The sequence below is a fragment of the Plecotus auritus genome (genome assembly GCF_963455305.1).
Source record: "Plecotus auritus genome assembly, chromosome: 6".
NCBI lineage: Eukaryota > Metazoa > Chordata > Mammalia > Chiroptera > Vespertilionidae > Plecotus > Plecotus auritus.
The window spans coordinates 91282581-91309758 of record NC_137773.1 but is presented as its reverse complement, the minus strand read 5'-3'; the positions used below and the strand labels follow the sequence as shown (position 1 = coordinate 91309758).

General features: G+C 40.4%; 1 protein-coding gene across 1 annotated transcript; it reads right to left on the bottom strand.

Moving 5' to 3' along the window:
- Positions 1 to 4330: 4330 nt before the first annotated feature.
- On the bottom strand, positions 4331 to 26850 carry LOC308252304 (uncharacterized protein). Its single transcript, XM_080676710.1, has 4 exons — positions 26717 to 26850; positions 10674 to 10800; positions 9962 to 10034; positions 4331 to 9140 (listed from the first exon to the last, which is right to left on the bottom strand). Exons 1-4 carry the CDS (start codon positions 26717 to 26719, stop codon positions 6767 to 6769), a joined length of 2577 nt encoding a protein of 858 aa, XP_080532836.1. The 5' UTR covers positions 26720 to 26850; the 3' UTR covers positions 4331 to 6766.
- Positions 26851 to 27178: the final 328 nt, after the last annotated feature.

The window sequence follows — 27178 nt, the reverse complement described above, 5'->3', positions numbered from 1 at the left end:
GATATACATTGTGTCAGGGTGTACAGCAGCAATATAAAAATGGCAAATACCATAAGATATTGAATATTTAAAGCTAAGTGAAAATCCTTTAAAACTGGATTAAATACAGAACGACACCACAAATATCTGGCCAAGATTAATAGGAAGTCTCAAGTTCCACAAAATAATGTCCAACACTCATGACTACATGTTACATCAACATTTTATTTTATTTTATTTTATTTTATTTTATTTTTTTAAATATATTTTTTATTGATATTTTACAGAGAGGAAGGGAGAGGGATAGAGAGTTAGAAACATCCATGAGAGAGAAACATCCATCAGCTGCCTCCTGCACACCCCCCACTGGGGATGTGCCCGCAACCAAGGTACATGCCCTTGACCGGAATCGAACCCGGGACCCTTCAGTCCGCAGGCCGACGCTCTATCCACTGAGCCAAACCGGTTTCGGCTCATCAACATTTTAACAATTGTATAAGTAAAGATGAACCATGTCTAAATCTTTATCTCTATGGGGAATCTTTGCAAGTTAATGAAAGCAGGACATTCTACAGTGTGGCCCTGTATTTATTTCCATAGTCAAGCAGTTCCTGAAACAGTGTGTGAGATGTATTACACGGTCGAAATCCAAATGAGCAATAATGAAATCCCTACTGGCTGAAGCTCCTGCACTTTCTCTCTCTCTAGATATATACATAACACACCCTCCCTATTACATCATTTCAGTTTTCACTCTTCTTCATATCCTTTATTCCTTCTTATAAACAAAAGCTTTACCTTTTGTTGACCATCACTCATTCCCAAAAAAAACCTAAGCACTAGGACTGCAAGAACAAGTCTCATGTTGTTATACCTAAATCCTACAGGGCTTTGATTATTTGTGAATTGGTGACGATGACTCTAAGTGCATGGAAATGATGCATGCTAAAGCATCAGTGTCAAAAGTATAGTCTCTGAGCAAGAAAGACCTGACTGGCCCAGTGGGCCTGTCTTCTTCCTTCCTAGTTTTGTATTTGCTCACAATTTAAATATACTTAGAGTCCTCAGTTGAGTCAGAAATGTGAAATTACTATTATGCAGTAGACAACCAAGTGTATTAAAATATTTTAACTGAACTATATTATGGTAAATGGTATAACACACCATAGGAACTACATCAGTGTTCAGATAATAAGTACCAAAGCCATAGGCTGTTTCAGCAGACAAGGAGCTGCAATCATTGCAAGGCCAAGTCTTTTTGTGTTTTTTAATATATTTTTATTGATTTTAGAGAAGAAGGGAGAGAAAGAGATAGAAACATCAATGATGAGAATCACTGATTGGCTGCCTCCTGCACATCCCCCACTGGGGATCAAGCCTGCAACCCAAGCATGTGCCCTTGACCAGAATCGAACCTGGGACCCTTCAGTCTGCAGGCCGATGCTCTATCTACTGAGCTAAACCAGCTAGGGCAGTGGTTCTCAACCTGTGGGTTGCAACCCCTTTGGGGGTCGAACGACCCTTTCACAGGGGTTGCCTAAGACCATCGGAAAACACATATTTCCAATGGCCTTAGGAACCGAGACACCGCTTCTCTATCCATCTCCAGGTGGGTCTGCCCACATGCAGATACGCCCACATATGAGTACCCAGCATATTGACATCATCGCACCAACCCATCACATACACCCCGTACAAATACAGGTGTATGTGACAGGGTTGGCACCAAAATGTACTTATATGGACCAGTCACACATGTGTAGAGAGCAGCTACTGTATAGAAAGCAGCTGTTGTGATGAAAGCAGCTACTCTGTTAAAAGCAGCTACTGTGTTGAAAGCAGCAGTATTGGAGGTAAAACAACACTTCATGAATTATAATTGCTGGATAAATGTAAAATCATGTACTGTAAAATCATCAACTGCAAAAAAAAAAATATCTGTACCATGGGAACTTAATCTGGATGCTGATCGGTCTTTTTATATTCAGCTGTGGTTGATGTGAATACTGCCCCCTTGTGATAGTAACAGGTATGTAAAAGAAAACAACACAGGTTGAAGAGAGGATCCAAGATGGCGGCGTAGGTAAGCACCTAAACTGCTGCCTCGCACAACAGTTTCAAAACTACAACTAAAAGACAAAACGTCTATCACCCAGAACCAAGGGAAAGCTGGCTGAGTGGAAGTTCTACAAATAGAAGGAAAGAGCAAACAGCATTGAGAGGTGCACAAGCGCTGAAAAGCTGAGGTACGGAGGCACGCGAATCGGGCTGGCGACAGGCTACTGGGAGCACTGCTTTTTCAGCCCGAAGGGAGACAAGCTCCCGATTACTCCAAACTCCAGTTTCTGGGGAGATGCGGGGGACCCAAACTACTATGGGGGGAAGCTGGACTGTCTGCCGTGGGGTCGGAAAGTGGGGATGGCTTGCTTGCAGGGCTGCGCGCAGGAATAATTATTTACTGCACTGGGGCGTGGGGCACAGGGACGGTGTCAGAGACGCAGAGCCGGCTAACTGGCAGCCATCGCTGTTTGCCACGCCCTAGACGAGTCACGCCCTGAGACCCCCCCCCCCCCCCCGCACAATCTACAAAACCCACCCAAACTCCAAGCAGCGGCTTTAGCATATGAATGACCTGCCTTATCCCAGCTTAACCAAACAAACTTGCAGCCCAGGTCAGACAGCTCCAAAACCTCCAAACCCCAAGCAAAGAGGAGAAAACTGTAGTTCTCGCTGAAGCTCCTGCTGGGTAGCCTCAGACAGTAGCTGACCTGCACCCCATTAGAGATTCAGAAGCCAGTGTATCTAGTGATCAGTGTGAGACACCAGATTTCAACTCCTCACATCCATAAGTGACACATTCAAGAGGCAGACTCAGTGAGCACCAAAGTCCCACTGAAACAAGTCCTGCACCATAAGCGTGTCTCCAGCGCAGCAGTTCTTCCATTATAGACACAGCGGGTCCTCACAGCCAGTTGGCCTGGAGGTCAATTCCTCCCAGTGTACCAACAGCAATCAAGGCTTAACTACACCAAGACTTTGCACTCAGCCCACAAAGGGGTGTACCAAAGGCGTCCACCTCAGATGATTGGGGAGGCTGAGCTACTGGCCCCTATAGGTCACCTACCACACAAAGCCACTCCATCAGCACAAGGAAGCAGCAAAATGCAGAGACAAAGAAACATGTCACGAATGAAAGAAATGGAGGAAAGCAAACTACTGGACGACAGAGAGTTCAGAACCACATTTATAAGGTTACTCGAGAATCTTCTAAAAACCGCTGAGGAACTTAGTGAGACCTTTAAGGATCTTAATGAGAATGCCAAAAAAATGGAAAAGGACCAGTCAGAAATTAAGCATACACTGTATGAAATAAAGAATATACAGAAACTCAACTGTAGATCAACATACCCCAAGAATCAAACCAAAAATCTGAAATATGAGGAAACAAAAAACACCCAACCAGAAAAACAAAAAGAAAAAAGAACCCAAAAATATGAAGATAGAGTAAGGAGCCTCTGGGACAACTTTAAGCGTACCAACATCCGAATTTTTGGGGTGCCAGAAGAAGAGAGCAAAATATTGAAAACCTATTAGAAGAAATAATGACAGAAAACTTTCCCTACCTGGTGAAAGAAATAGACTTACAAGTCCAGGAGGCACACAGAACCCCATACAAGAGGAATCCAAAGAGGACCACACCAAGACACATCATAATTAATATGCCAAGGGCAAAAGACAAAGAGAGAATCTTGAAAGCAGCAAGAGAAAAACGGTTAGTTACCTACAAGGGAGCACCCATACGACTGTCAGCTGATTTCTCGGCACAAACTATGCAGGCCAGAAGGGAGTGGCAAGAAATATTCAAAGTGATGAACAGCAAGAACCTACAACCAAGATTACTCTACACAGCAAAGCTATCATTCAGAGTTGAAGGTCAGATAAAGAGCTTCACAGACAAGAAAAAGCTAAAGGAGTTCATCACCACCAAACCAGGATTACATGAAATGCTGAAGGGTATTCTTTAAGAAGAGGAAGAAGAAAAAGGTAAAGATAAAATTATGAACAACAAAATGACATCAAATACATACCTACCAACAAGTGAATCTAAAAATCAAGTGAATAAAAAATCTGAAGAACAGAATGGACTGGTGAATATAATAGAATCAGGGACATAGAAAGGGAGTGGACTGACAATTCTCAGGGGGAAAGGGGTGTGAGGGGTGTGGGAAGAGATTGGACAAAAATCTTACACCTATGGATGAAGACAGTGGCAGCGGGTAAGGGCATGGGGTGCGGTGGGGAATCAGGTGGAGGGGAGCTATGGGAGAAAAAAAAGAGGAACACCTGTAATAATCTGAACAATAAAGATTTATTTTAAAAAAGAAAACAACACAGAGAATGGTAAATCATAGGAAACTTTAATGAACTGTATTGACTGAACTATGCCATGTATCATCTTTTGTATTATTAAAGCTATTGTTATATATTATTTTCATTAGCAAACCATCCCATGACAATGGATCGTGTAGAAAAGAACATTAAGAAAAGAAAATATAGTGAGGATTTTTTTACCTCAGTAATTAGAGCAGGAATTGAGAAACCGCAATGTGTTATTTGTTGTGAAGTTCTATCAGACGAATCTATGAAGCCAAACAAACTAAAACACCATTTTGATAGCAAGCATCTGAGCTTTGCTGGCAAGGATACCAACTATTTTAGAAGCAAAGCTGATGGACTCAAGAAAGCCAGACTTGACACTGGTGGCAAGTACCACAAACAAAACGTAGCAGCCGTTGAAGCTTCATATTTGGTGGCACTCAGAATCGCCAGAGCTATGAAACCTCACACCATTGGTGAGGATTTACTGTTGCCAGCGGCCAAAGACATTGTTTGAGTTATGATCGGAGACGAATTTGTTACGAAATTGAGCGCAATTTCCTTATCTAACGACACTGTCCGCAGAAGAATAGATGACATGTCTGCTGATATTCATGATCAGGTAATCCAGGAAATTAAATCTGCTCCACTTCCAATATTTAGTATCCAGCTTGATGAATCTACAGACATTGCAAACTGTTCACAGTTACTAGTTTACGTGAGGTATATTAATGATAGCAACTTTAAAGATGAGTTTCTTTTTTGCAAACCTCTTGAAACGACAACTACTGCACATGATGTATTTGACACAGTTGGTTCATTTCTGAAAGAGCATAAGATCTCTTGGGAAAAGGTTTGTGGTGTTTGCACAGATGGTACTCCAGCTATGCTAGGATATCAATCTGGATTTCAACGTTTGGTACTGAATGAGTCACCAGAATTCATCTGAACTCACTGTATGATTCATCGGCAAATACTAGCAACGAAGACGCTGCCACAAGAGTTACAAGAAGTAATGAAAAGCGTCATAAGTTCTGTCAATTTTGTAAAGGCGAGCACTTAAAACAGTCGACTGTTTTTGCAACTGTGCAACGAGTTGGATGCGCCGAACAATGCTCTGCTATTTCACACTGAAGTGAGATGGTTGTCGAGGGGAAAAGTTTTAAAACGTGTTTTTGAGCTTCGTGATGAACTCAAAACGTTTTTTAATCAGAAAGCAAGACTGCAGTTCAAAGCACTTTTCAGTGATAAAAGTGAACTGCAGAAAATAGCTTACTTGGTTGACATCTTTGCCATCTTGAATGAGTTAAATTTATCACTGCAAGGACCAAATGCAACATGCCTCGATTTATCTGAAAAGATCCAATCATTGCAAATGAAACTTCAGCTTTGGCAAAAAAAACACTGGATGAAAATAAAATTTACATGTTGCCTACCTTATCTGCTTTCTTTGAGGAACATGACATTGAACCAGACAAAAGGATTATGATGATAATTTCTGTGAAAGAACACTTGCACATGCTTGCAGACGAAATTTCATCGTACTTTCCAAATCTACCTGACACCCCATTTGCACTTGCCAGAAGCCCATTCACACTCAAAGTTGAAGATGTTCCTGAGACAGTACAAGAACAGTTCACTGAACTTATTAACAGTGATGCAGCGAGAACTGATTTCTCTACAATGCCAGTTACAAAATTCTGGATCAAGTATTTGCAGTCATACCCTGTTCTGTCTGAGACTGTGTTGCACCGCCTTCTTCCATTTCCAACAACATATCTTTGTGAAACAGGGTTTTCCAGCTTGTTGGTTATAAAGTCTAAATACAGAAGTAGACTTGTTTTGGGAGATGATCCTTGTTGTGCTCTTGCAAAGACTGCCCCGAAAATTTCTGATCTGGTGAGAAAAAAGCAATCTCAACCTTCGCGCTGACGTTGGCTTTTTACGCATACTGTCGCAAAATGTAGCAATGTAGTTTACTGTTGTTATATTAAGACTGTTACCCATGTTACACCATGCTTCAATACAAAATTTCATTTATTTGTAATTAGAAATAAATATTTCACAATATATAATTACATATTGTTTTTGTGATTAATCACTATGCTTTAATTATGTTCAATTTGTAACAATGAAAACACATCCTGCATATCAGATATTTACATTACGATTCATAACAGTAGCAAAATTACAGTTATGAAGTAGCAACGAAAATAATTTTATGGTTGGGGGTCACCACAACATGAAGAACTGTATTAAAGGGTTGTGGCATTAGGAAGGTTGAGAACCACTGATCTAGATGGGAAAATATCCTAAGGTGAGTATATATAAAAAAGAACTAGGATACTCAAAGGATTTTCTACAATATTTACAGGATAGGGCTTATTTTCAGTGTGCATTCTTTCATTCATTATGATTTCTCTTCACTATGAGTATTTAGGTGAATTTCAAGAAAACTGGGATGAATAAATGCTTTACCACAATGCTTACATTCATAAGGTTTTTCACCAGTATGAATACTTTCATGAAGTCGGAGGTGATATAAATTATGGAATGTTTTACCATATTCCTTACATTCATGAGGGTTCTTTCCATCATGACTTCTTTTATGTTTTCCAAGAGAGCTGAGACAACTGAAGGCTTTCCCACACTGCTCACATTCATAGGGTTTTTTCTTATTATGAGTTCTTTCATGGCATTGGAGGGAAGTTGGATAAGAGAAAGCTTTACCACAATGCTTACATTCATAGGGTTTTTCCCCAGTATGCATTCTTTCATGAATTCTAAGGAAAGATGGATAAAGGAAAGTTTTACCACATTCCTTACATTCATGAGGCTTCTTTCCATCATGATTTCTTTCATGTGTTACAAGAGAACTTGGATGACTGAAAAATTTCCCACATTGCTTACATTCATAGGATTTCTCCCCAGTATGTGTTCTTTCATGGTTTCTAAGATATTTGGAATATTTGAAAGCTTTCCCACATTGCTTACATTCATAGGGTTTCTCCACAGTATGCATTTTTTCATGATTTCTAAGATTTTTGGAACATCTGAAAGCTTTCTCACATTGTTTACGTTCATAGGGTTTTTCCTTATTATGAGTCTTTTTATGACTTCGGAGGGAAGATGGATAAGAGAAAGCTTTACCACAATGCTTACATTCATAACGTTTTACCCCAGTATGAATACTTTCATGAAATCGGAGGAAATATCGATCATAGAATGTTTTACCACATTCCTTACATTCATGAGGCTTCTTTCCCTCATGACTTCTTTTATGTTTTCCAAGAGAGCTGGGAGAAATGAAGGCTTTCCCACATTCCTTACATTGATAGGGTTTTTCCCCAGTGTGCATTCTTTCGTGATATTGAAGGGAAGTTGAATAAGAGAAACCTTTACCACAAACCTTACATTTATAGGGTTTTTCCCCAGTATGAGTTCTTTCATGATCTTGGAGAGAAGACTGGTAATAGAAACCTTTACCACAATGCTTACATTCATAGCGATTTACCCGAGTATGAATTCTTTCATGACGTTGGAGGGCAGACAGAAAATAGAAAGCTTTGCCACAATGTTTACATTCATAGGGTTGTTTCCCAGTATGAGTTCTTTCATGATTTCTAAGGGAACAGAGATGATGGAATGTTTTACCACATTCCTTACATTCATGAGGCTTCTTTCCCTCATGAATTCTTTTATGATATCCAAGAGAGCTGTACAAACTGAAGATTTTCCCACATTGCTTACATTTATAGGGCTTCTCCTCAGTATGCATTCTTTCATGATTTCGAAGAGAAGAGGAAAATATGAAAGCTTTCCCACATTGCTTACATTCATAGGGCTTTTCTCCACATTGTGTCCGCTGATGCTCTCGATAAGACTTTGGACAACTGAAGGCTTTTCCACATTGCTTACAACCATAGGGTTTTTCCCCAGTATGAGTTCTTTTATGATTTTGGAGGGAAGTTGAATAAGAGAAAACTTTACCACAAAGCTTACATTCATAGGGTTTTTCCCCAGTATGCATTCTTTGATGAATTATAAGGGCATAGCGACGACGGAATGTTTTGCCACATTCCTTACATTCATGAGGCTTCTTTCCAGCATGACCTCTTTTATGTTTTCCAAGAGACCTGAGCCAACTGAAGATGTTGCCACATTCATAAGGTTGCTCACCAGTGGGTGCTCTTTCATGATTTCTAAGAGAAGTGGAACTGAAAGCTTTTCCAGATTTCTGACATTGATAGGGATTTTCTGCAGTGTGTGTTCTTTCACTTTCTCCAGAGTACTTGGGAGAACTGAAAGCTTTGCCACATTGTTTACTTTGATATGGTTTCTCTCCGCTATGAGTGTTTTTGTGAAGTTTAAAGTAAATGAGACGTCTAAAGCCTTTCCCACATTGCTCACACTCATACGGTTTTCCTGCAATATGCGTCCTTTCATGATTTCTAAGGAAAGTTGAATAGTGGATAGCTTTCCCACTGGGGCTGCCTTCATGGCTTCGAATATGTTGATCATGCTTAAAAGCTTTCTCAGGTTCCTTACATTTATAAGGGTTTTCTTCATATTCCTGACACAGGTACAGTTTGAGTTCAATGTGAGAGCTCAGGTGGCTATTCAAGGACAAATAATGCATGAAGATTTGCCTGCACAATGTGGATTTAGGTTGTTTCATTTCAGTAAGAGTTTCCTTCTTTTCATTATGATTTGGAATCTGGTTGAAGTTTTCTCTACATTGACCATCATCCTTCTTTGTAGAGAGTCTCACTACCATATGACTGCTGTAAAAATCAGAAGCATATTATTAATCCTTTGTTAACGATTTAATATTTATTAATAGCATGACAATGACATTTTTACCATTTTCAAAGAAAGGGTGGGGTTTCTGAACATTCCAATTTTTGAAAGTGTATATCCTAAAACTTCTGAAATAGGCTGGATCATAGATATTATGAAAACACTTCTATTCATGCATGGTATTACTGTATATTGTTTCCAAGTGCAATTATTTTTTATACATTAAACATCTAGGCCATATTTCAGAAACAACATTTGGATGAGATAATTCTCAGAATCAATACTGGGCTGATACAATTGGATTACCTGTTTTTAAGATTCTTTTGTGGACCGGACCCATATGGCTCAGTGGTTCAGAATAGAGCAGTGAACCAGGGGCTTGCCAGTTCAATTCCCTGAAATGGAACATGGCCAGACAGCAGAGTTATTAAACCCAGGATGGTGCATGCAGGAGGCAGTCAATTGATTTTTATATCACTCCTTCTCACCTCCATACTCTAAAATCAATAAAAACATATTTTTGCACCACCAGAGAGGCTCACTGACCACTGAGCCAGGTGGTCATGGTTCAATTTCTGGCCAGGGCACATGCCCTGGTTCTTGATTCCGAATGTGGGGCATGCAGGAAGCAGCCATCAATAATTCTCTCTCATCATTGAAGTTTCTTTCTCTTTCTCCCTCTTCCTACCTCTCTGAAGTAAATTTTAAAAAATTAAACATACAAATAAATAAAATAAATATATAAAAATATATTTTAAAAAAACACAAGGTGCTCTTAATGCTTTGTCATCTCAATGCGACTCACCTAAGATCCATCCCATGATTTTCATACTGATCTTCACTGTCATGGCCTTCACATTTTTCTTCTAATATACATGCTAAAAAAAGCATTATAAATTATTAAATAATATTAAAAATGGTTAGGTTTTAGGTACACAATGTGATCATTCCTAATTTAATTTCCAATGTATTCCCTTTCCATATTTCAGTTCTTGAAACAGGATTGATGAGCAAGCAATACTAGTTTTCTAATTGACTAAATAAGTAACAAGTTGTTGCAGGCCAGAGTCACTCTGTGGTTGACCGTCAACCTATGAAACCGGAGGTCACAGGTCAATTCCTAGTAGGGCCGGTTTACAGGTTAGATCCCCATTGTGTGGCTTGCAGGAGGTAGCCAATCAGTGATTCTCTCTCATCATTGAGTTTTCTCTCGTTCTCTCCCTCTCCTTTCTCTCTAAAATCAATAAAAATATATTTTTAAAAAAGAACTTATGGCCGAAACCGGTTTGGCTCAGTGGATAGAGCGTCGGCCTGCGGACTCAAGGGTCCCGGGTTCGATTCTGGTCAAGGGCATGTGCATTGGTTGCGGGCACATCCCTGGTGGGAGGTGTGCAGGAGGCAGCTGATCGATGTTTCTCTCTCATCGATGTTTCTGGCTCTCTATCCCTCTCCCTTCCTCTCTGTAAAATATCAATAAAATATATTAAAAAAAAAAAAAAAGAACTTATGATACCTACCTACTGATGCCAGGTTCCAGAAGGTTTCCAGCATCACATCTGTGTAGAGTTTCTTCCGGGTGGGATCCAGGAAAGCCCACTCCTCTATGGTGAACTCCACATTAATATCCTCAAAGGCCACTGAGTCCTAAAACATCCCACATATACATATAGGAGAATGGGTGAGACAAACAACAATGGGAACCTATACATAATTCATAGGAAGTTCACATAGAACACTTGGTCCCCAACATTCAGTCTATGACTTGATTGTAAGACTATTATTAATTTGCCACATTCACATCCTCAAGAACACATGGAATATATTGATACGATTTTACTGTGATCACTTCAAGTCTTCATTGCTCTCTAATGTCAGGGTAAAGAACACCTTGAACAACTTCTATATTAATACATTAAAATACTTGTATTTTAAGCCCATCAATTCCTTGTGAGAAAACTCATCTCCATTATAACCACCATTTGATGCAGCCATCCATGAAACATACTGTCATGTGTGCATAAAGTTTTAGTGACTATGAATACAATAAAGGTCTGGTAGCTTTCTCTTCTATTCTCATCACCAAACAGGAGAGGCCAGACGGTGGGTGGAAATTCAAATTAGAACAAAATGTAATTGGCCATATTGTCCTGAAGTACTCCAGATTATTAGAAGTCATCAGATACACCTGAATGAATGAAAATATTCTCATAGAGGAGTATGGATGATCATTTGTTTTTATAATATTTATTAGTAAGTAAGTTTGACCTTCTTTTGCCTCTCTCATTTCATAGAGATAGGACGTTAGTTACAGTTAGAACTGAGGCATGAGCAATACAGGGCAACTTAGCCCTCTACAAAAGCCCTCTACTCATGAGCCTGAGGGGTTACTTCATACTGGTTTTTAAGACACATGGACATGTATATTGAAATTTTAAGATCACACTCAAAAGAAATCTTTCTGGCTGAATTGTAACACTCTAACCAGGGCCTGGACCTTGAGGAACAATTTAAGACTTGGCATGTACAAGGGCCTTTATTGAAGTCTGCAATATTTTCATGTTGGAATTAGTTTCACCTGAAACTAATAAAAAATAAAATTAATTGTAAACTGCAATTAGAATGTAAACTATAAATATAAGTATATATGGTGTTTATGTAGAGAAAAAATTAATATAATTAAAATGTCCATAGTACCCAAAGCAATCTATAGCTTCAATGCAATTCCTATCAAGATACCCATGATGAAACTCACTTAACTAGAACAAATATTCAAAAATTTTACATGGACCTCAAAACACCCTGAATAGCAACAGCAATCTTGAGAACAAAGAACAAATGTGGATGAATCACACTACCTAATATCCAACTGTATTACAAGGCCATAGTAATCAAAACAGCATGGTCCTGGCCTAAAAACAGCATATAAATCAGTGGAACGAACGGAACAGAGAGCCTAGATATAAACCCATGCCTTTATCACAGGATATTTGACAAATATCACAGGATATTTGACAAAGGAGGCAAGAACGCACAATACAGTAAAGGTAGTATCCTGTATAATAAAAGGCTAATATGGAAATTGTCCCCAAGAGTTTGACTGACCGGAACAAGAAGGTAGGAATTTAAAGCAAAATCAGTCCCAGGGAAAACAAGTGCCTTTGTCATCTTTAATTATGTGGGCTCTTGATCAAGCTGCACTATGCCCACTTCATATTGAGGATCAAAAGCCTACAGAACACCAGGAGGATTTGTCACCGCCCCCTCCTCCTGAAGTAGAGCCTGTAAAGCCAGTAATACCGAAGGCCCCAATCCTCCGCCTCCACTGTGGGAGGCTCATCAAATAAATGTTCAGTTATGGGATCATGTGTCAGGCAAGCTCTGTAAGAAGGAGAGCTTTTGGCTTGCCCACTGATGCAAGATGCAAGGTAATTGGATACATGAACCACTCTCCTTTAATACCTTTAAAGAAATAAGGGAAAGTATGAGAGGAAATGGGGCTAACAGCCCATTTACAAAAGGACTCCTTGCCCTAATGCATTTGGCTCAGTGGATAGAGCATCGGCCTATGGAATCAAGGGTCCCAGGTTCGATTCTGGTCAAGGGCATGTACCTTGGTTGTGGGCACATACCCAGTGGGGAGTGTGCAGGAGGCAGCTAATCGATGTTTCTTTCTCATCAATGTTTCTAACTCTCTATTACTCTCCCTTCCTGTCTGTAAAAAATCAATAATATATATATATATATATATATATATATATATATATATATATATACACACACACACATATACACACACACACACACACATATATATAAAGGACTCCTTCATACCTTGTCTGAAAATTACCATAAGATGCCTTGGGACTGGCAGATTTTGGCCAAAAGAACTCTGGACTCCAGTCAATATTTAATTTTGAGAGCAGAATATGATGAGATCTGTGAACAACAGGCTGTGGTATTTACTGGCGACCTCACCTGAGAGCCCTCTGGGCCACATTCTGGCTTTAAGTCCCGGGCACTGTAACACGTCGGAAAGATCCATGAAAAGGACTCTGATTCGTTAAGTCTTGTGTGTGGGTTATGCGCGCCTATAAATATTGTCCATAGAGTGTCTCTGTTGATTGTTGTTTTTTGTCTTTGTTGTTTGGTTTAATTTGTTTAAGGATGGGGCATATTTTACTTTGCTAGGGGCCCCAGCTACCTGTGATAGGCTGAACATGTGGCAGGGATTGCTGGAACTTTCCAGCAGCTGCCAAGAATTCTTATCTTGGGGACCCTTCCTGCTCTCCCTGTAAGCCATCAGTCATCATCTAGTGACAGTCATTATCTAGTGAAAGTTCTTGTCTGTCTGTAATGTAACTTGGTTACTGATGTTCTTTGCTTTCTTATCTTTGGGGACTTTACTTTGCTGTTTTATGAACACAGGGAATCCTCTGTCTCTGCTGTTTGGGCTTTGTGCCACTCAGAACCCATTTGCTGTGATGGGTCAGTGTGAGGTAAGATTCTAAGGCTAATGTCCCAGTCCACTCTTTTATGAGTAACCATTTATTTACTGTAGGGTTTATTCTGCTTGTTTTTAACATCTCTTCTTTTTTTTAATACCTTTTTATTTATTTCAGAGAGGAAAGGAGAGGAAGACACAGATAGAAGCATGAATGACAAGAGGGAATCATTGATTGGCTGCCTCCTGCACGTTGGACTGAGCCCACAACCCAGGCATTTGCCCTTGAGGCTCTAGCCACCGAGCAAACAGGCTAGGACAATATCTCTTCTTACAGGTAAGATTTCATGTTGTTAGACTACTCAAAAAGAAAATATGGGAAATAATTATTTAAACCCCTCAAGTCTTTTTCCTAGGAGGGTTAGACCTGTAGAAGTGCCTTCCAGAAGGCTGCAGAAGTAGCAGTGGGGTGCCACTCCCATTTTTGCAAAAAGAAAAAACAAAGAAACAGTCAAGCCACTAAAAGCCAGGGAGTTATCCCTGTTACAAAATTTGCCAAGAAAATGCCTTGGGTAATAATAATTGACTTTAAAATCTGAAAAGTAGTTAAGGCAAAATAAATATAACTAAAATGAAGGGTATATGATAAAGCTTTATCAGGGGTAATTATATGTGCCTAAACAGTTTTCCAAAGTCTTTGGTAACTTAAAACTTTGGAGTTTGCTGATTAAATAGTAAAAATTATTAAATATCTAGGCATTTTGAAATAACAGCATACTGAAATAAAATCTGAATTTGCCTCATATGGAGAATCTACAGGCTGGATTTAAATCTGTTAATGAATAAGTCTTGTATTTTATTTGAAGTAGCTCTTAATATGTGAATGTATTGCTCATCTGAGGAATGTTAATTACTTACATGCTACCTAAAAATTAAGATTTTTAAGGGTTAAGAATTCTAACTAATTGGAAAGAAAGTATGGCTTTGGTGTAATGGAAGGCATGAGGCATGGAGATGCATTTTGAAGGAAAAAGAAAATGGAATCTAAAGCTGGTTATTTTGAGTTATAAGGTGTCTGAAGAAAGATTTGTGAAAGTGGTAGAAAGTTTGTGGAAGTTGTGGGATTTTGTGATGAGAAATGTTGAAAGGAAATTGTATAAATGACACAGGACAGTAAGCCAGGACCAGGGGAATAGGGAAACTGAGATGGTAAAACAGCAATTTGGAGCCATCTAGTAAATCCCACTTCCCTAAACCAAGGACACTTAAGAGGAAATGATTTGCATTTTGCCTCCCTAACCAGAGAGTATAACCAGATGGTAAACACCTTATATCAGTGTACTCAGGGAGACAGACAGCAGAAATCCAATTAGTGTCCTTTGCTGACCACACCCAAGGACAAATTGCCGGGAACCAATTCCAGCATGTAATAATTACAAGAGTTCCGTCAAAAGGTTGATGGGACTTGGGCGGCTCAACAAGGGTGAGCCATATATGTACTTTACCTGTTGGAAACGGCTAAATGGCACTTCCCCCAAACCTGAATAAGACTGTTAACTGCCAGACAGCTCAGGGCATTTTATTGCCTCCTGTTGGCCAAACACCTGAACAGTTGTAGGCCATTCCCCAAACTGACAATGTTTCTGTACCCTTTGATACCTTACCCTTTGAAGTGTATATTTCCACCTTGCCTTAGGACAAATTGTGTTATAATAAAAGCACGGGGTCCTAGACAAGGAAGGAGTCTTCAGTTCCTTTCAGCTGAAGATCCTCTGACCCCCAATGCCTTTCAAAATTATCTTTCGTCTTTGGACTCCTTAATCATCTATGCGCAGCCCCTTTCTCCAGAATACTGAACCCTTTGTAAGGCTGGGAAAAGAACCCTGGCACAAATGAAGTTAGAGAATAAACCTTATTTTGGATAGTCCTTTTCTAGTCTGGTAAAAGGGAAAAGATCTTTCCTGTTTTTCTACCCAGGAAGCAAACGTTCCATAAATTATTAAAATGGTTATATTAATCAGGAATTTCTTTTAAAGCCATCTTTTCATCATGGGAACTGAAGTTTGCTAGCCTATGTTTGTGCCTAATACACTTCAATATATGAACTTTTGGTAAAGAATATATGCACCTCTATGTTCATAGCAGCACAATTTACAATCGCTAAGAATTGGAAACAGCCTAATTGTCCATCAGCAATTGAGTGGATTAAAACAAACCAATCTGTGGTACATCTACACATTGGAATACTATGCTGCTGTAAAAAAAAAAAAAAAAGCATTCTTACCATTTGCATCAGCATGGATGGACCTGGAGAGCATGATGCTAAGCGAAAGAAGCCAATTGGAGAAAGATAAATATCACATGATCTCACTCATTTGTGGATAATAATGAACAACATAAACTGATCAAAAAAAATAGATCTGCCTTGGCTGGTTTGACTCAGTGGATAGAGTGTCGGCCTGTGGACTGAAAGGTCCTAGGTTCGATTCCGGCCTCGGGCACATGCCTGGGTTGTGGCCTCAGTCCCCAGTAGGGGGTGTGCAGGAGGCAGCCTATCAATGATTCTCTTTCATCATTGATGTTTCTATCTCTCTCTCCCTCTCCATTTCTCTCTGAAATAAATAAAAATTATTTTTTAAAAAAATAAAAATAAAATAAAATAAAAATAGATCCATATATATAGAAGCATCAAACAGACCATGAAATCTCAGAGGAAAGGCAGGGGAGGGGTGCGGGATAAAAGATCAACCAAAGGACTTGTATGCATGCATAGAAGCATAACCAGTGGACACAGACAGAGGGGAGTGAGGGCATGTGCTGGGGGTGGGAGTAGCTAGGGAGAGGTCAATGGGGGAAAATGAATATATATGTAATACTGTAAACAATAAAGAATTTAAATTTTTAAAAAAAGAAGAAATGCTAAAGGGACTGCTGTAATGAGAACAAGAACCAGAGAGAAACCTAGGCATACAGAATTAAAATGGCAATAAATAAGTACCTAGCAATAATAATCCTAATGTAAGTTGATTAAATGCTCCAATCAAAAGGCATAGAGTAGCTTAAGGGATACAAAACATGACCCAATTATATGCTGTCTACAAAAGACCCACCTCAGAACAAAAGACACACACAAGATGAAAGTGAAGGGATGGAATAAATTTTTCCATGCCAATGGAAAAGAAAAAAAAGCTGGAGTAGCAATACTCATAGCCAACAAAATAGACTTTAAAATGAAGGCCATCGCAGCACAAAGGGATGGATCCAACAAGGGGATATAACCCTGGTCTACATGTATGCACCCAATATAGTAACACCTAAGTACCAGTACATAACTTCTAAAGAACTTTAACAGAGAGATCGACAACACTACAGTCATAGTACAAGAATTCAACACCCCACTGACTTCACTGGATGGATCTTCCAGACAAAAACTTAACAAGGAGACAGTGACTCTAAAGGACACACTGGATCAGATAGATTTAATTGACAATTATATAACATTTCACCCCAAAGAGCAAAATATACATTTTTCTCAAGTGCACACAGATCATTCACAAAGAAAGACCACATTAGGACACAAAACATGTCTCAAGAACATCAAGAAGATTGAAATCATATCAAGCATCTTCCAAGTCACAGTGGAATGAAATTAGTCAGAAACAACATTTGACACTGTCCTGCACTAAACTTTGAGAGGCATAGAGGATCTACCTAGCATATTCTCCCAAACCCAAACAGATAGCCAAAATGAGGAGACAACCCAAGTGAAAGAACAAGAGAATTCTCCAGAACTACAGTAAAAACACCCAAAAACATTCAAACACATGGAGGCTAAAGAGCCTAATATTAAACATTGAATGGGTTACCAACGAGATCAATAAAGAAATCAAAAACTTCCTGGAAACAAATGAAAATGAACACACAACAACTCAAAATCTATGGAACACAGCAAAAGCCGTCCTGAGAGGGAAGTTCATAGCACTACAGGCATACCTCAAAAAACAAGAAAAATCCACAATAAATTATTTAACCCTACAACTTAAAGAACTAGAAAGAGTACAATAAGAAAAGTCCAGAGTAAGTAGAAGGAAGGAAACAATAAAGATTACAGCAGAAACAAATTACATAGAGACCAAACAAACAGAGAGAACCAAGATGGTGGCATAGGTAAACACCTAAACTGCTGCCTCGCACAACAATTTCAAAACTACAACTAAAAGACAAAACGTCTATCACCCAGAACCACGGGAAAGCTGGCTGAGTGGAAGTTCTACAACTAGAAGGAAAGAGAAAAGAGCATTGAGACATGCACAAGCACTGAAAAGCTGAGGTACGGAGGCGTGTGAATCGGGCTGGCAACGGGCGACTGGGAGCACTGCTTTTTTCAACCCAAAGGGAGACAAGCTCCCGATTACTCTGAACTCCAGTTTCTGGGGTGACGCTGGGGACCCAAACTCCTACGGGGAGAAGCTGGACTGTCTGCCATCGGGTCGGAAAGTGAGGGTGGCTTTCTTGCAGAGGTGCGCACAGGAATAATTGTTTACTGTGCTGGGGCGCGGGACTCGGGGACTTGGAAACACGGAGATACAGAGACGGCTGACTGGCAGCCATCGCTGTTTGCCACGCCCTAGCCTAGTGACTCCCTGAGACCCCGCCCCACACAATTTACAAACCCACCCAAGCTCCACACAGCAGCTTTTGAATATAAATGGTCTGCACTATCACAGCTTAACCTAACAAACTGCAGCTCTGGTCAGACAGCTCCAAAACCTCCAAACCCCAAGCAAAGAGGAGAAAACTGTAGTTCTCGCTGTAGCTCCTGCTGGGTGGCCTCAGACAGTAGCTGACCTGCACCCCATTGGAGATCCAGAAGCTAGTGAATCTAGTGGTCAGTGTGAAACGACAACAGATTTCAACTACTCACATCCATAAGTGACACATTCAACAGGCAGACTCACCAAAGCCCCACTGAAGCAAGTCCTGCCCCATAAGTGTGTCTCCAGCACAGCAGTTCTTCCATTATAGACACAGCGGGTCCTCACAACCAATTGGCCTGGAGGTCAATTCCTCCCAGTGTACCAACAGCAATCAAGGCTTAACTATACCAAGACTTTGCACTCAGCCCACAAAGGGGTGCACCAAGAGTGTCCACCTCAGGTGATAGGCTGAATCACTGGTCACCTACCACAGAAAACCACTCCATCAACACAGGGAAGCAGCAAAATGCGGAGACAAAGAAACATGTCACAAATGAAAGAAATGGAGGAAAGCAAACTACTGGACATATAGTTCAAAACCACATTTATAAGATTATTCAAGAATCTTCTAAAAACTGCCGAGAAACTTGATTAAGACCTCCGAGGAGCTTAGTGAGACCTTCAAGGACCTTAATGAGAATGCCAAAAAAAATGGAAAAGGACCAGTCAGAAATTAAGCATACACTGTCTGAAATAAAGAATATACAGAAATTCAACTGTAGATCAAAGGACCCCAAGAATCAAACCAAAGATCTGAAATATGAGGAAACAAAAAAAAAATCCAACAATAAAAACAAAAAGAAAAAAGATTCCAAAAATATGAAGATAGTGTAAGGAGCCTCTGGGACAACTTTAAGTGTACCAACATCTGAATTATTGGGGTGCCAGAAGAAGAGAGAGAGCAAAATATTGAAAACCTATTAGAAGAAATAATGACAGAAAACTTTCCCTACCTGGTGAAAGAAATAGACTTACAAGTCCAGGAAGCGCAGAGAACCCAAAACAAGAGGAATCCAAAGAGGACCACACCAAGACACATCATAATTAAAATGCCAAAAGCAAAAGACAAAGAGAGAATATTAAAAGCAGCAAGACAAAAACAGTTAGTTACCTACAAGGGAGCACCCATACGACTGTCAGCTGATTTCTCAACCGAAACGATGCAGGCCAGAAGAGAGTGGCAAGAAATATACAAAGTGATGAATAGCAAGAACCTACAACCAAGATTATACTACCCAGCAAAGCTATCATTTAGAATTGAAGGTCAGATAAAGAGCTTCACAGACAAGGAAAAACCAAAGGAGTTCATCACCACCAAACCAGTGTTATATGAAATGCTGAAGAGTATTCTCTCAGAAGAGGAAGAGAAGAAAAAGGTAAATATAAAAAATCATGAACAACAAAGTGACAACAAATACATATCTATCAACAAGTGAACCTAAAAATGAAATGAATAAAAAACCTGATGAACAGAACAAACTGGTGAATGTAATAGAATCAGGGGCATGGAAAGGGAATAGACTGACAATTCTTGGGGGGAGGGGGGCTTTGGGGGGTGCAGGAAGAGATTGGACAAAGAGCTTACACCTATGGATGAGGTCAGTGGAGGGGGGGAGGGAAGACCTGAAGTGAGGGTGGGAACCGGGTGGAGAGGAGCTATGGGGGGGAAAAAGAGGAACATCTGTAATAATATCAACAACAAAGATTTAAAAGTTAAAAAAAAAAAAAAGAAACAAAGAGAGAGGACCTAAATAAGTAAAACCAGAAAAGAAAGTGGAGAAGTAACCAATGACACCACAAAATACAAAGGATTGTAAGAAAATACTATGAACAACTATATGCCAACAAGCTGGACAATGTGGATGAAATGGACAAATTCCTAGAAAAATACAACCTCCTAAAACTGAATCAGAAGGAATCAGAAAACCTGAATAGGCCCATAACAACTGATGAAATAGAAGCAGTAATTAAAAAACTCCCAGCTAATAAAAGCCCAGGTCCGGACGGCTTCACAGGGGAGTTCTTCTTCATTCAAATAAGAACTAACACCTTTACTCCACAAACTATTTCAGAAAATCCAAGAGGAAGGAACACTTCCAAACTCTTTTTATGAGGCCAGCATTATTCTAATTCCAAAAGCAAATAAAGACACTACAAAGAAAGAGAATTACAGGCCAATATCTCTGATGAACATAGATGCTAAAATCCTCAACAAAGTATTAGCAAATCTCATTCAGCAATATCTTAAAAAGATCATACACCATGACCAAGTGTATGATCAGGCTGGTATTAATATTCGCAAATTAACAAACGTGATACATCACATAAACAAATTGAAAGACAAAAGTTACATGATCATATCAATAGACGCAGAAAAAGCATTTAACAAAAATCCAACACCCAGTTTTGATAAAAACTCTCAGCAAAGTGGGAATAGAGAGAACATATCTCAACATGATAAAGGCCATATATGACAAACCTACAGCCAACATCATACTCAATGGGCAAAAATAAATTGTTTTACGATCAAAGCGTGGTTCAAATTGACCTGGAACAAGACAGGGATGTCCGCTTCCACTACTCTTATTCAACATAGTACTGGAAGTCCTAGCACAGCGTTCAGACAAGTAGGAGAAATAAAAAGCATCCAAATTGGAAAGAAGGAAGTATAACTCTCATTATTCTCAGAAGACATGATATTGTACCCAGAAAACCCTAAAGATTCCACCAAAACACTACTAGATTTAATCAATGAATTTGGCAATGTAGCAGAGTCAATACCCAAAATCAATACCCAAAAATCGATGGTTTGTTTATACACCAACAATGAATTCTCAGAAAGAGAACCTAAACAACCAATTCCATTTACCTTGGCAACAAAGGAAATAAAGATACTTAGGAATAAACTTAACCAAGCAGGCAAAAGACCTGTACTCGGAAAACTACAGGACATGGAATAAAAAAGTAGAAGAAGATATAACAAGTGGAAGAATATACTGTGTTCATGGATTGGTAGAATCAACATCATTAAAATGTCCCTACTTCCCAAGGCAATCTACAGAGTCAATGAAATCCCATTAAAATCCCATTGCCATCTTTCACAGAGCTAGAACAAATACTCCAAAAATGTATATGGAATCAAAAAAGACCCCGAATAGTAGCAGCAATTTTGAGAAAGAAAAACAAAGTCGGAGGAATCATAACACGAGATTTCAAGTTATACTACAAAGCCAAAAAAATGAAAACAGCCTGGTACTGGCACAAAAACAGGCATATAGATCAATGGAACAGAATAGAAAAACCAGAAGTCGAACCAAGCCATTACGCTCTATTAATATTTGACAAAGGAGGCAAGAGCATACAATGGAGTCAAGACAGTCTCTTAAATAAATGTTGTTGGGAAAATTGGACACATGCAAAAGAAATGAAACTAGACCACCAACTTACACCATACACAAGAATAAATTCAAAATGGATAAAAGACTTAAATTCAATGTAAGTCGTGAAACCATAAAAATCCTAGAAAAAACCATAGGCAGCAACATCTGAGACATCTCTCATAGCAGTATGTTTATAGACACATCTCCTAAGACAAAGGAAATAAAGGAAAAAATTAACAAATGAGACTACATCAAAATATAAATCTTCTGCACAGCAAAAGAAACCATCAATAAAATGAAAAGGGAGCCCACTGTATGGGAGAACATATTTAGCAATAATACATCTAATAAAGGGTTAATATCCAAACTATAAGAGGAACTCTACAACTTAACAGAAGGAAGACAAACAATCCAATATAAAAGATGGCCAAGAGACATATAAAAAAATGGTCCAAGTCACTAATCATCCGGGAGATGCAAATCAACAGGACACCTTGTCAGAATGGCTGCCATCAACAAATCAAAAAAATGACAAGTGCTGGTGAGGTTGGGGAGAAAAGGGAACCCTAGTACACTGCATGTGGGAATGCAGACTGGTGCAACCATTATGGAAAACAGTATGGAGTTTCCTAAAAAATTAAATATGGATCTGCCATTTGACTCAGTGATCCCACTTCTAGAAATACATCCTAAGAAAACCTGAAACACCAATTAGAAACAATGTATGCACCCCTATGTTCACAGCAGCACAATTTACAATAGGAAAGATCTGCAATCAGCCCAAGTGTCCATCAGTAGATGAGTGGATAAGAAAGCTGTGGTTCGTTTATACCACGGAATACTATGCAGCAGTAAAAAAGAACAATCTCTTACCATTTGAGACAACATGAAGGGACCTGGACTATATGATGCTAAGTGAAATAAATCAGTCAGAAAAAGACAAGTATCACATGATCTCTCTCATATGTGAAATCTAAGTAACAAAAAATAAACTGATGATAGGCGTGGATCCAGAGACATGAGAGCCTGGAAGAGAGTGCAGAATCTCAGAGGGAAGGCGGGGGAGGGTGGGTGGGAGCTAATCAACTAAAGGCCTTGCATGCATATATGCATAACCCATGGACACAGACAAAAAGGTGCTGAACACCTAGGGTAAGGGGCAGGAAGGGGTGGGGGTGGAGGGGGTCAACTGGAGAAAAAAGGCGATACAGTAGGTCCTCGGGTTATGTTGGAGATCCGTTCCTACAGCGCGACGTAATGTAGGTTGGAACCCACCTACGTAAGCACCTATGTCACTCACATGGAGCACATACACAGCAGTAATGAAGTGAAACGGTAAAAAAAAAATTAAAAGAACAATTCCTGACCTTTACTTGAGGTAAATACAATAAATAATAAAAAACATAAAGCACATTTGTATAGTACATACTTCAAAATGACAGAACTTTTCTTTTTATAAATAAACGGGAGATGGCGACGTAAATACTAAACGATGTATGTCGAGTCCGACGTAACCCCAGGACTGCCTGTATATGTAGTACTTTCAACAATAAGGAATTATTATTATTTTTTAAAGAAAGCACATGACCTAGCTGGTTTGGCTCAGTGGACAGAGCACCAGAATGCAGACCAAAAGGTCCCGGGTTCGATTCCACTCAAGGGCATGTACCTTGGTTGCAGGCTCCTCCTCGGCCCAGCTCTGGTCAGTGCTCGTGCAGGAGGCAACCAATCGATGTGTTTCTCTCTCACATCAATGTTTCTCTCTGTCTTTCCCTATTTCTTCCACTCTCCCTAAAAAAAATCAATGGAAAAATATCCTCAAGTGAGGATTAACAAACAAAAACAACAACAACAAAAAGGAAGTACAAATTGGTAGTTACAAAATAGTCAGGAGGATGTAAAGTAGAGCATAAGAAATAAAGTCAATAATATTCTGTTAACCATATGTGGTATCTGATGGGTATTAGACTTTGTAAGTTACGTACATGTCTAATCACTATGTTGGCACCTGAAACTAATTTATTGTGTCAACTTATTGGAAAAAGAGTTTAAGCCCTAACCAGTATCACTCAGTGAAGAGAGCGTCGGCCTGTGGACTGAAGGGTCCCGGGTTCGATTCCCGGTCAGGGGCACACACCTTGGATGCAAGCACCCCTCCCAGCCTGGGCCCTGGTCGGGCATGTGCAGGAGGCAACTAGTCCATGTGTTTCCTTCATGTCAATATTTCTCTCTGTCTTTCCCTTTCTCTTCCCCTCTCTCCAAAAATCAATGAAAAAATACCCCCAGTGAGAGTTAAAAAAAAAAATGTTTAAAAGAAAATGGTGCATGATTTGGAAACAGCCTAAGTGCCCACCAGTAGATGAGTGGATTAAAAAACTGTGGTACATCTACACAGTGGAATACTACGCTGCTATAAAAAAGAAGGAACTTTTACCATTTGCAAAAGCTTGGATGGACCTGGAGAGCATTGTGCTAAGTGAAATAAGCCAGTCGGAGAAAGATGAATATCACATGACCTCACTCATATGTGGGATATAATGAACATAAACTGATGAACCGAAATAGATCCAGAGACAGAGAAACACTGAACAGACAGTCCAACCTCAGAAAGTAAGGGGGGGGGGAAGGAGGGAAGAGATCAACCAAAGGACTTCTATGCATGCGTATTAGCATAGCCAATGGACATGGACACTGGGGTGAAGGGGGCTTGTCCTGGAGGCATGGGGGATGTCAATAGGGGAAAAGGAGATATATGCAGTACTTTAAACAATTTAAAAAAATGGTGCACACACACACATAGAGGACTATTATTGTATTATTCAGCCATTAGAAAAAGATATTCTGCCACTTGTAACAACACATTCATGGACCTTAAGGGCAGGATGCTTTGTGAAATAAGTCAGAAAAAGAGAAATGCCACATGTTCTCACTTATCTGTGGAACCTTTAAAAAAACAACTCCATAGATTCAGAGCACAAACTGATGGTTGCTAGAGGTTGCAGGAGTGGTGTACGGGGGTGGGGTGGGGGTCAAATGGATGAAGGGTGTGAAAAGGTACAAACTTCCAGTTATAAAATAAGTCATGGAAATGCAGCTTACAGCACAGTGACTGCAGTTAGTAATACTATATTTCAGATGTGAAAGTTGCTAAGAGTAAATCTTAAAAGTTCTCTTTTCAAGAAAAAAATATTCTGTAAGTCTGTATGATGACAGATGCTAACTAGACTTATTGTAATGGTCACTTCACAATACATAAACATATCAAATCATTATGCTGTATATCTTAAAGTTTAAGGCTTAAACTAATACAATGTTGTATGTCAATTATAACTTAATGAAAATAAAATCCCTTCTAAAAAACAAAAAGATTACAGTGGATTTGAAAAACTGCAATCACCTAGTGATGTCATACCCATCACAATGTCATAGGGAAATGCATTATTCAGATGTTTATGATGATGCTGGTGTAAACAAGCTTCCTGTGCGGCCGGTCCTATGAAAGTCCAGCACATACAGTTACCGTCACTACATAGAATACCTGATGATGATGAACTGGTTAATGTATTTGCTATACTATCCTCTTTATCTTTGTGAGCTTTCTACTTAGTGAAAGGAAACTTTGCTGTGAAGCAGTATGCTGTTTGATGCGGGCAGCAGCCTCAGAGGTCTTGTGTTGACTGAGCCTTTTGATTGCATAATTGCCTCCTGGGCTTGATGAATCTGTTTTTTGTAAATTTCCTGGCCTAAGTGTACAGTGTGATAAAGTCTACAGTCGTGCACAGTAACGTCCTAGGCCTTCATATTCACTCATCAATCACTGACTCCTGCAGAGCAGCCTCCAGTCCAGTAGCCCATTCAGGGTCAGTGCCCTACACGTATGTACCATTTTCTATCTTGCACACCACATTTTTACTGCACCTTTTCATAAATGCTTACTACCATTGCATTACAATTGCCGACAGTATTCAGTACAGTAGCACGTTGTACAGGTTTGCTGCCTAGGACCCACAGGCTACACCGTATGGCCCAGGTGTGTAGTAGTAAACACCATGCAGGTGTGTGTGAGAGAACTGAAAACAACAAAATGCCTCAAGATGCACTCCCCAGGTTCAGGGGTGCATGACTGTATGTAACTGCAGTTTCACCTCTCCCAGGAGTAAAATTCTAACCCAGTCACTCTGCAACTTGCTGTTCAACACTAATCTGTCTAAAAGCCTCCTGCTGTTCCTTCCCTAAGGAAAGGGGACCCTGCCTGAGACTCTACTTTAACCTCTTAATGACGCTTTCTTTCAGCCTATTGTAAACGCCTTCCATTTTGAACAGCTCCTCTGAGATTCTATTTACTGGATGGGATGCGGCCCGATTCGAGAATAGGGAATCAAGCCAGTTAACCTTCCAATTTATTCAGTTGAATTTTGTTTTTAACAGTTTGAAAAGCACCACAAAACAAATAGCTGATAAAGATGCTGTGACTCAGAGAAGGGAAGATGGCGTTTAGCATTCGGGGGAGAGACTGGAAATGCAGGCATTTGCTGCAGAGCAGGGCCTGGGGGACAGGGGGTGGACTTGAGAGCCTGCTCCACAAACATCAAAACTCAGGAGAAAACGGGGTCCTTCTGGGGAGAAAGAAGGGACAGGGGACCCCACAAACCACAGCTCCTCCCATGCACGAGCCGCGGAGACCGAGTCACCATTGCCCCCAATGACCCTCCCCGTGGTCACCGCACCAACTGCGGAGCCGCGGGGATGTGGGTGCAGAGCTGCCCAGACACGCTCCGCAGCCGAAGGCCCTGCCGCGGGGACAAACTGGACTCCGGGTCCCGGCTGGGCCCCACACTGCGAGCCCGAGGGGCCTGCAGTTTCAGCGGAGCCCTCGGGCGCCTGGGGTCCGCAGGCTCCGGACCTGACCGTGGAGAGACTGTCCCACCACGGCGGCTCCACCCGCCCCTCCTCCCCGTCTCCGCGCCCGGCCGCACACTCACCATTTCTAGTTTCCTGGGCCTCCCTGAGTCCCGCCTGCAGGTCCCACCACCCGGACAGACCACAGAAGGACGAAAGACGGAAGTGCGAGGGGTATTCGGTCTCAGTTCAGTGAACTTCCGCGCAGTAGTAGAGCGTAGCCCCACCCACCTGCTCCCCAAATAGCCCCAACCACACGCCCCCACCGTAGCCCCACCCACCGGCCCCCACAGCAGCTGCACCCACCAGGCGCCCAGCTCAGACAACAGACACTTCGCTGGACATCGCCCCCTAGCGCCTGAGGTGCACAGGCCTGAGCCCAAAGCAGCCACAACTCCTGTCCAGGGACGTTTGCACTGAGAAGCAGCGCTGAGAGGACAGTGGTCCTTCCTTGCAAACACACACACTTAAAAGGCACCTAATGAATCTGGCTCCATTTTGATCTTTGTTGACAACTGGAGTCTGACGTGTGCATTTGCAAAAAG

Coding starts and splice junctions, on each gene's coding strand:
- LOC308252304 (XM_080676710.1), bottom strand. Junction 10,035..10,673: donor CTGGAACCTGGCATCAGTAG/GTAGGTATCATA, acceptor TGCTTTTTTTAG/CATGTATATTAGAAGAAAAA. Junction 9,141..9,961: donor AATCATGGGATGGATCTTAG/GTGAGTCGCATT, acceptor TGATTTTTACAG/CAGTCATATGGTAGTGAGAC.